Source organism: Condylostylus longicornis, unplaced genomic scaffold, assembly GCF_029603195.1.
Source record: "Condylostylus longicornis isolate FDR11 unplaced genomic scaffold, ASM2960319v2 ptg000006l, whole genome shotgun sequence".
In the NCBI taxonomy this organism is placed as follows: Eukaryota; Metazoa; Arthropoda; class Insecta; order Diptera; family Dolichopodidae; genus Condylostylus; species Condylostylus longicornis.
The window spans coordinates 1,825,950-1,836,571 of record NW_026577975.1 but is presented as its reverse complement, the minus strand read 5'-3'; the positions used below and the strand labels follow the sequence as shown (position 1 = coordinate 1,836,571).

The 10,622-nt window shown below is 22.3% G+C and overlaps 2 protein-coding genes across 6 annotated transcripts; one reads left to right on the top strand and one right to left on the bottom strand.

The window, feature by feature from the left end:
- Positions 1 to 3,829: 3,829 nt before the first annotated feature.
- Positions 3,830 to 6,151, bottom strand: LOC129618230 (vacuolar protein sorting-associated protein 33A). 4 transcript variants are annotated; one of them, XM_055533049.1, is made up of 4 exons: positions 6,098 to 6,151; positions 4,645 to 5,954; positions 4,455 to 4,586; positions 3,830 to 4,393 (listed from the first exon to the last, which is right to left on the bottom strand). In XM_055533049.1, exons 2-4 carry the CDS (start codon positions 5,935 to 5,937, stop codon positions 3,983 to 3,985), a joined length of 1,836 nt encoding a protein of 611 aa, XP_055389024.1. In that variant the 5' UTR covers positions 5,938 to 5,954; positions 6,098 to 6,151; the 3' UTR covers positions 3,830 to 3,982. The 4 variants fall into 4 exon arrangements, with proteins under 4 accessions (XP_055389024.1, XP_055389026.1, XP_055389013.1 ...); XM_055533051.1 differs by having other exon boundaries at positions 6,109 to 6,129; XM_055533038.1 differs by having other exon boundaries at positions 6,057 to 6,123.
- A 430-nt stretch (positions 6,152 to 6,581) lies between these two features.
- On the top strand, positions 6,582 to 10,304 carry LOC129617857 (gamma-tubulin complex component 2 homolog). Of its 2 annotated transcripts, XM_055532902.1 has the most exons (13): positions 6,582 to 6,720; positions 6,783 to 6,935; positions 6,992 to 7,121; positions 7,181 to 7,651; positions 7,711 to 7,839; positions 7,896 to 8,149; positions 8,204 to 8,694; positions 8,750 to 8,921; positions 8,983 to 9,157; positions 9,234 to 9,377; positions 9,673 to 9,771; positions 9,998 to 10,149; positions 10,218 to 10,304. In XM_055532902.1, the coding sequence occupies exons 1-13, from the start codon at positions 6,665 to 6,667 to the stop codon at positions 10,291 to 10,293; spliced, it is 2,502 nt and encodes an 833-aa protein (XP_055388877.1). In that variant the 5' UTR covers positions 6,582 to 6,664; the 3' UTR covers positions 10,294 to 10,304. The 2 variants fall into 2 exon arrangements, with proteins under 2 accessions (XP_055388877.1, XP_055388883.1); XM_055532908.1 differs by lacking the exon at positions 9,673 to 9,771.
- The last annotated feature ends 318 nt before the right edge of the window (positions 10,305 to 10,622 follow it).

Sequence of the window (10,622 nt, the reverse complement as noted above, 5' to 3'; positions counted from 1 at the left end):
CAATTTATTATTTTTTTTTTCTTTAATTAAATTAAAATCTGTTTTGTTAATTTTATATCACTATATCTTAATTATAAAATAAACTTCATTGTTATTATAAAAAAAAATGATAGAAATTAATTTTTAATTTTAATTAAAAAAATTATTATTAATAAACTATATATATATATATTTATATATGTAATGTAATACATAATTGATTGTAAATGATTGTAATTTACTGATTTTATTATTAAATTTTCTTTTATTAATTAATTTTGCTGTTGTGCAAAAAAAAAAAAATTTTGTTTATTTTTGTTTCACCTTTTTTTATGTAAATTAAAATACAAAAATAAATAAAATAAGAATAAAAAAAAAAAAGTAAAACTATGTTAATACAAATATAAAAAAAAATTTTAATTTATCTCCAATTTTATTTTGTTTTATTAAATTTAATATAAAATTATTCTTAAGTTCCACAAATGTAATAATATCATAATTAAATTCAATTTAATCCAAAATTGATTTTTATAAATTTAAACTTTAATACACCGTAGTATTTTCTTAGATAAATCACATAATGTGATAGGATATTATTGATTATTGTGATTTTAGTACATAGACTCCAATTTCAAACCAATGATTCGATTTTAAAAAATTCCATCATGCTTTTATAATATCATATCATAATGATGTGTGTGCATTCTTAATAAATACGGGTATTGATAAAGTACACGAATTAAATTTGAAAAAATTATAAATGTATTACTGCATTGTGAAACTATAGATTAATATATTTGAATAGTTTCAGGTTCAAAATATAAAATTAATATTAAAAATTATTTTTTTTTTTTTTGTTAGAATTGCAAAATTAATAAAATTAAAAAGAATAGATAATCATTGACATTCTGTTAAATGCATCACTTGAATTGATAGGATTATTATTCACAATAAAATTTTTGTAATCTCTACAATAATATAGATTTTTAATATTAAAATTCTAAAATAAAAATCTTAAAACTTTTTAAATAATTTTTCATTATCGCAAGTTTGTACGTCTAACAGAGTGATATGATTAAATGTGACGGTCTTCTTTATTTTTTAATTATTTTAATATTTTAAATACAAAACAATTTTATCTCGAAACAACCACCATAAAATATATAATTTGTTTTTTTTTAAGTATATAGTGCAACACTTCTTCTAATAAATTTAAAAAAGAAAACAAAAAATACGAAAAAAAATTTGATATTAATTTGTGTTGTCTGTCTAGTGATAAATGAAAAATTTGAAAGTGTTAAAAAAAAAATTAATTAATTAATTACACTTTTATTTCACGTTAAAAATATCCTAATTATTTAAAAAAGTTTTTTAGTTTATTAAGTATATACATATATTATATATTTTAAGACTCAATTTGTTTTTTTTTTTTTTTTTTTTAAATTAAATCAAAAACATTATTACTAATAATTATAAAAACATTTGAAAAAAACAAAAATAATTATATTAAATAGATAAAGATATAAAATTTCAAAACAGTAAAGAACTAAATTATTTTTTAGTAAGAAAATTCAAAATAAGAAATGAAAAGAAATTATTAATAAAAGTAAAAAAAAATAAATAAATAAAAATTAAAAAATTATAATGAGAATAGTTGAAACACAAAAGTTAAAATTATTGAAATTAATAAAAAAGAAAAATGGAACACTAATAATTTTTATATATATATATATATATATATATAAATAACATTCATTTAAAAGTATTCGTAATTCCATAATAATTAGTTTTTAGTATTAATTTATATATAATATAATAAACACAATATATTATTTAGGAAATGTACCATGTATATTATTGAAAAACAAAAAAAAAAAAAAACACAAACAAAACATTGTATGAATAATTAAAATAACAGAAAGAAAAAAAAATTAAATAAATAAATGTATTTTTCCTATATAATAATAATAATAATAATAATATAAATAATAATTAAAATTATATTAAAAATAGAGATTTTCATTATATACCTTAAAAAAAGCTTTGTGAAAAAAATTAAAATAAATTTTTTTTAGTTTGTTTTAATTTACAATATTTTCAATTTTTTTTTTTTTTTTTTAGTATTATTCAAATTTATTAATGAAATCAAGAAGAACATCACTCTTCACAATTTAAAAAAAAAAAATTTATATATAATTAATACTTACTTTTTTTTTCTTGTTTTTTTACAATAAATTTTAAATTATTAATTTTTATTGTTGTTTTCAACAGCTTATCCACAATTTATTTAAATATAAAAGCAAAAATCATTTATCATTTTGTATCTTGACAAAAAATAATATTTTTTTTTTTTTTTATAATCTATAAAATAATTTATATATGTGCATTTTATTTAAAATTTTTTTTTTATATTTTTGTATGTGTAAATTTTTTCTATTTATTTCAATTTATTATTGTGTTTTTTTTTTTACAAAATTTTGAAATTAAGTTTATAATATTTTATTTACTGTTTTTTTTTTTATATAAGAAACGTTGTAAACATTTTTAGACCAATTTTACAATGGGTTTTAGGCATTTATAATTGTCATACAAATTTTGTTTAAATTATTAAAGAATGTATTTCTAAAAAAATATTCTTTTTAATTTAAATAATAATTTTTTTTCTATGACCATAATTTAATTCCATATATTTTTTGGTCGGAGTTATTTTTTCAATAACTAATTTACAAATTTAAAAAAAATTCCACTAAATTACTTTTTAAATTATTTTTTAGTAAGGTGTGAAATTCTGCTTTTAGTGTAATAATACAATCGCTTGCAAATTACCATTTTCAATTAATTTGAAAATATTTATTTGTTAAGGTTTATTTTTTTTTTTTAATTAATTCTTAATTAATCATTTCTATTTATTGTAAAGATTAAAAATAATATTAATTTTTAATCATTTCATATATTTTTATTTTATTTAGAATAAAAATAAAATCATAGAATTAATTTACACATACAAGAATTTGAATATATTTCAAATAATAAAATAATCATTTTTGTATCACAGCGATTAAAAACTTTAAAAAAATCTAAAAAATCAAAAAAAAAAAAAATTCATAAAAACCATAACAAAAAAATAATAAAAAATATAAATCATTAACAATTATAAAATAAATTAGACAAAATATTTCTAAAAATTATTTTTTATTTCATGATTACACACATAAATTAGTTGTATTTTAATGCATTTGAAATTCAACTATAAATCTAAAAAAATTATACTTTAAACTGTAAATAATTCGCATTAGTAGAATTAATTATCTAATATAAATAAATAAAGAAAAAAGTTTTAAAAAATAATTATCCAAAAGTAAGAAATAAAAATAAATAAAAAATGAATGAAAAAAAAAAAATAATTAATTATAACTATTCAATTTGGAAAATAAAAAAAAATGTATTAATATGAAAAGTTTTTGTTAATAAAAATTTTTTTTTTGTGTTTTTATATATACAAAAAAAAAAAAAAAAACAAAAAAAAAAAACAAAAAAAAAAAAAAATGAAAAAATAATAACCCAAAATAAAATAGTAAAAAAATTTAACTAAATTTTTTAATTGTTTTTAATTAAAAAAAAATTAAATTTTAGTGCGGAATTTGGATCTTTAGTGAACCGCACTTATATTATCCTCCATTTACAAAATGAAATTAAAGTGTCAATAATATTGTGAATGTCGTTGCAATCTTGATAGTATTATGAAAGTCTAACCTGCTAACTTTTGCCATACCAGATTTTTCTGCTAGATTTTGAATGCGAAATTTGCTTAAGCACATTGTTATTCTTTCCAATCATAAAACCAATGTTTTTTTTTTTTTTTTTAATAAATGCGAAATATTTATTTTAAGAAATCTTTAGAAAATAATTTAACATTATGCATATATACATATAATAATATAATTTACTCTAAACATTATAAATTTTTTTAAGCTAAAATATTTAATACAGAATATTTTTTTTTTTATATTTTCTCTATAAAAGAATCAAGGAATGTATTTTTATTAATTATTTTAGTTGTTGCTATTACAAATTCAACATTAGCTTCTTTATCTTTTGATAAAAATCTTAATGCAGCTATTTCAGCAAATGTACAACCTCCTACAAAAAATACTAAAATTATTCTCGGAGAATCTGATAGTGATTTTTCACTAGTATATGATGCTCTTCGGCCACCAATTCCTATTAGAGGAGCTTGAAAATCTTCAAAAGATGCACATGGTAATATATTGAGAACATTTTTAACTGAATGCCATCCATTAGATTTTAAAATTTGCTCTACAATTCGAATTGTCAATGGTGCATAAAAACTATGAACATAACTTATATCCATTGGTTCAACTTCTTTGACCTCTTCAACGGTTAAGTTTAAAGTCTAATAATTATGGTATAATGTAACAAGTAAATATTATTAATATTATGCCAAAAACGTTTACCTTTTTTAAAACTGCGTAAGGCCTAGTTTCACCCTGTAGTTTAAAAAGTCCGGCTTTTTGTAAATTACTAAGAGTCAAAAGAGTATTAATTCCATACACTTGAACGAGTTCTCTTTTATAGTAGTCAAAAATCTAAAAGGCACTTATTTTTTTTTATAAAATTTAAAACATAAATTATTAAAAAAAGAACCTTTGGTTTAAATCCAGATGAAGCAACACATTGCATGCATATTAAACGAATTACTCTTCTAATATCGGCTTTCTTTGCAATAAGATCTTCAATATAACTGCTTGTCTTATCTGTATTGATACAGCTCATAAATTCTTGTTCGACCGTTAAATCATCTAAGAAATCACTTGAATCAGCTATATCTTTTATCATTTCACCCAGCGTTGTGTGAATAGCAACTGATTGTTTTTTTGCCATCATATATGGTAATTTTTCAACAAACTCTTTCATTTCTTGAATTGATTTATCATTCTGTTTTTGTTCTAATTGTTTACTGATTAGCTTTGCCTGCTCAGAAAGTATTAAACCAATTGCATTAAAATTTTTATCTCTTAAATCAGAAAATAATTCCTCTGCGGAATTCAAAACAACTATTTTTTCATCTTGATTAACTGCCTGAAATCGTCCTTCGTTAGATTTTGAAAATTTTTCCATGGGTAAACGGATGACACCTTGCTTAATATCATAATTTTCATCAATTAATCCTTCATAAGTTAATTGAGTGGCTAATACACTCATTATATCAATTGTTCGATCAAATATAATCATTTGATCTATTGAACCTTTATCGGAGTTGAACATTGATTTTTCTTCTCGCCCTAAAGTTTTTGCGTATTCCCAAACTTTTTCTGCATAGTTACCTTTTCCATATATTTTTGGTATTCTTCCGTAAACCTTTTGTAAATTTACAAGACCTAGAGCAGCTTCGTATAAACATGTAGGATCTTCGTCAATAAGTAAATCGCGAAATGCATATTTTTGTTCCATAGATATTAAATCTTTGTCTAGAGGGAAAAATTCCCAACTCAATTCACCAACATGTGTAAACGTGCCATAAACATCCTTATTTATTAATCGCTTTTCGCAAAATTCGGAACGTCTAGGAAGAAAATACAAATAATAGTCTTTACGAGATCCCCTATATTTGCGATCATCACTATTTTCGCTTAACAAATTTTCAGCTATATAATCCATCATCTTAACTTCTGGTCTCGTTATAAATATAATATTTTTAACATCTAAATATGGCAAAGGTCCAGACCGAATTGGAATTTGCTTTATCACCTGCTGCTGTTTAAGTAAAGCTGATTCTATCATCAAACTCATCAGACAATCGATATTATTTTCCAGATCTAAAACAATAGCTTTGGAGCCTTCAGCTCTCTCCAAAAGTTCAATAAAGTCTTTGTTAGCATTTTCTTGTAAAAGAGCTAAGTTTACTCTATATCCAGTTAAGTGAGAGAATATTGGCATTGTTTATGTTAAAATCACTGTTGAAAAAAATTAATATTAAATATTATTTATTTTTTTTAGATGCTGCTTTTAAAAAAATGGTAAAATAAAATTGAAATGAGCTTAGTATTTATTTTTACAAAAATTTATTAATAAAGTTGGTTAATGCATCAATATTTACAAATTTTTTACTTCATCACAAAACTGACGTCTATTTAGCTAAAGATAAAAAAATTTGCAATGCAATATGCATGCATTTGGAAAGTAAGAGTAGCCGTAGTATTATAAAAGTAATGAACAATACGTCGTGTAAACTGAAATTATAGTAAAATAAATAATTCCTCTGGAGTATGTTTAGATAAGTCGATATTGAATAAAGATTAAAGTTGCAGTTGTTACTGCATTTTTTTCCTTTCCTTACTTATAATAAGAACATTTCCAATAAAGAGTAAAATTTTCCTTATGATGAGTAAAATTTCCCTCTTGAAGAGTAAAATCTGTCAAATTGTATTATTCTTATTTGCACATTTAAAGACAGCACTGTATATTGAGCTATTCAACTTCATCAAGTAACGTAAGAGGCGCGACAGTAGAATTTAAATCAAATCTCAACCCAATAAACCGAATTGTTTTGATTTTTATATTTTTTTTTTCCTAAAATCAAAACGAAAATAAAGAGAAATTAAATTTTAGTTGTAACTGCTTGTAATAATTCTTTCAATTACATTTGTGATTTAAAATTTTTATAATGGCGAAGGGATTGGAAACGTTAAAAAGACTTATGAATGAATCAAAGTTTGTGAAGTAATAGGAAAACTTGAAAATTTACAATATCAATACTTTTTGTAACATTTGTTTCTTTTTAGCGAAAATTCTACACCAGAAAATATTTTTCATACTTTTCAAAAAGCAAAAGATAAGACTTATCATACAAAATTAGTGACTATCATAAAAATTCTATCAAAAAATCAACCTAATGGAAAAGAGCATCTGGCTGAATTCTGCGAGCTGTTAGAAAGGTATGTGGTAAATTTCAATTATGAAAAACATATTTAGTGTACGGAAAATCTTTTAGGAAGCCACCTATGTACTGCCTTTTTAATTTTTTAAACCATTATTCAGAAACAAAAATAACTTCGCCTTCCATTGTAAGTTCATCTAAGCAAGTGGAAGTTTCAAAGATTAGCACACCAAATGTGTCAAATGTAAGGCAATTTGAACTACTTATGTATTATTGCATTTGGTAAATTTTTTTAAATTTTAGATTAAAGAAAGGATTGTTCAAGCTGCTTCTTCAACTATTACCAAAAATTCAACAGGAGAACAATTTGGTCTGGGTTACACATTTGCATCATCTAATAAAAATCAGACTGATACTGTACTGTGGGAAATGCCAAAATTAGATGTTTTGCAATTTCAACAAATTAATATCTCAGCCGTCCCTAAAGTCAGTCAAGAAACTCTTTTATTATATGATCTCATATATTGTTTGAGTGGTATGCAAGGAACATATATAGTACCCGAAGAAACTATTGAAGGCGATAAAGTGGAAATAAGGTTTAAAGTTTCGGACCAAATTGACAGCTCTCTTAGAAATTTGGCACAAGAAATTTTGCCTTTGGCATCTTACTTCTTATGTGTTCAAAAATTTATTTTAGAAGCATCTGTATTAGATTGCGGCCAGGTCTTACAAGCTTTAGGAGCTGCTTTACGCGCATTATCGAATGATTACTATGTAAAAACAGAAAAAAATCATATTCTTTGTAAAAGTATATAATAATATATCTCTTTTAGCTTCTTTTATCTCAACTTGAATCAGAATTATCAAACGGTAATTTAACACTTTATAATTTATATTATTATACCCGTCCAACTTTTGATGCAATGGAAGTAATCGCTGGTGTTTTATCGGAAATAATCATGGTAAAATTGCCTTATTATATACAATAATTTTAAAGAAAAATAACTTTGGTTTTTAGAATAAATTAAAAGGTGGTCGTGTTTTAACTCTTCTGTATGATAAAATTAATTGTTTAACTGGAAGAGAAGATTCACAAAAAATATTGATAAGTTTGACACAAAGTGTATCTGTCCCTTACATGGATATATTGCAACTATGGATTCAAAAAGGTGTTATAAACGACCCTCAGCAAGAATTTTTAGTTGAAGATAATGAAGTTATTCGTCGCGAAGAATTGCCCGAGAATTATTCTGCTGATTATTGGGAAAAAAGGTATTTTGTTGATTACTTTAAATGAAATTGATATTTAATTTAAATATCTTGCAGATATACGTTAAGAAGGGAGAGAATACCAAGTTTCTTAGAAAAAGTATCAGATGTTATTTTACGTACTGGAAAATATTTAAATGTTATTAGGCAATGCGGGAAAAAAGTAACTTTACCACAAGCAATCAGTTTACAATTTTCTCCAACAAATAATAATTATATTAATGTTATACAAAATGCATATCATTTTGCTTCTAAAAATTTGCTTGAAGTCTTACTTAAAGAAAATGATTTAATGGGACATTTAATGTCAGTTAAGCGCTATCTTTTGCTATATCAGGGAGATTTTATAACGCAATTTATGGATGCTTGTGAAGATGAATTAGCTAAAAATGTTGATAAGGTGCTTCCAATGAAATTAGAAAATTTATTGGGGCTTACATTACGTTTATCTTCCGCCAAAAATGATCCGTATAAAGATGATTGGCATTGCGAACTTCTAATTAATGATTTAGATACTCAAATAACTAAAATAATGATAAAAAAAGAAGGTTTTAATATAATAAAGTTTCCTTTCTAATTAATTTTTAAAAATTTTCCTTTTAGATTATTGGAAATCTCATGATAGTTTAAATTTGGTTGGATTAGAGTGTTTTGCTTTTCGTTATGAAGTGAAATGGCCTGTTTCATTAGTTTTAAATCATATTGCCATATCAAAATACCAAATGCTATTTAGACAATTGTTTTATTGCAAACATGTAGAACGTCAATTATGCAAGTGAGTTAATATTCCTTAAATTTTAATATTTAAATACATATTGAAAGTTATTACTTCAAAGAATATGGAAGGAAAACAGTAGTGCTAAAAAATTTCCCTCAAGTGTTGCAGAACAATATAGATCTGCATTTACTTTACGCCAAAGAATGATGAATGCCGTTCAAAACATTGAATATTATATGATGATTGAAGTTATTGAACCAAATTGGCATGTCTTTATTGAAAAAATGAATAATGTGAGTTTTAATTTTAAAAAATGGAATATCAAATTTTTATTTCAATAAATAACTAATTTTTGTATATTATTTTAAGGTGGAAAATGTTGATGAAGTTTTAAATGTACATCAAGATTTTCTTGATCAGTGCATCAGAAATTGTATGCTGACATATCCGCACGTTTTAAGATCTATAATAAAATTATGTAAAATTTGCTTGAATTTTTGTGAATTTATACAAGTAAGTAATTTGTTTATTAAATAAACAATTTTTAGAACTTTTACATCGCTTAATTAGATTTAAAAAGAAACTTTTTACAACATGTGCACAAATATTTTGTAAAGCTGTTAATTTTAATACTTAAATTTACTCCTCTTTTTCTATTTTCAAACATACGAAATTTTTATTTTGGGAAATGTGGCTGCAATTAAATTTTTTTGCTTTTAAAATTTTGAACACAAAAACAAAACAATTTTTTTCTTAATTTATAATTTTAATTTTTTTTTAATTAATTAAAAATATAAAAATTTACCAGAAGAATCAGCGTCATTTTTTTGATGCTGAATTAAAATCAATGATATGTGAAGATGAAGAAGAATCTGAATCGGAAAAAGAAACTTCTACTCAGTTACAGGTAGAAAGTTATGATTTTAAAACCTTTGTGTTACAAATTGTAATGCACATATCAATTTATTTCATTCATTTTAATTGTTGCAAAAATATAAAAAAAAAAAACAAAAAAAAAAAAAATCATTTGTTTTTTGAAAATACAAAATATTTTTTTTTTTTAAATCATTTCCATAATAGCCAGTTATCACAAATAATTCGGTTCGTTTTATTAATTTTAAATTTTAATTTAGACTGAATCATCTTTGGCTCCTTCTGATACATTTTCTGAAAGGGTAAAACGTTTTGATCTTGAATTTACTGGATTATTAATTGGACTATTAAAGCAAATAAATGAAGTTGCTACTGAAAATTCTGCAGATCGTTGCATTAATTTAGTACATCGGTAACTTTTTTTTTGATATTTTAAAAATAATATTTAATATTAAAAAAAAAAACAACTTAAAATTTTAGCATAAATTTTAACTCATTTTACAATGAACAAATGGAAAAATTGTGTGCCAAAGATGCTATGCCTTCCCATCATTAATTTTTTTTTTTTTAAAAAATAAGATTAAAAACAAATATTTATTTTTCCTTAGATTATAATAAAGTTTTCTTGCCTAATAATAAGTCTATTTTAATTTTTTATTAAAATTGATTGTTTATAAATATATGAATTTTATAATTTTAATTCCTAACAACTTGAAATTATGTAATTCAATAAAAAAAAATATATATATGAAAATTGTGGTTTAAGTATTTTTTATATAATTTTTCGATAACCATTTCTGATTTAATTTTTCTAAAATTATTAATTGTAAGGAGGAACTACGAGCATGAATTACATAATGTGTTTTGGTGTCATGGCTTAAAAAT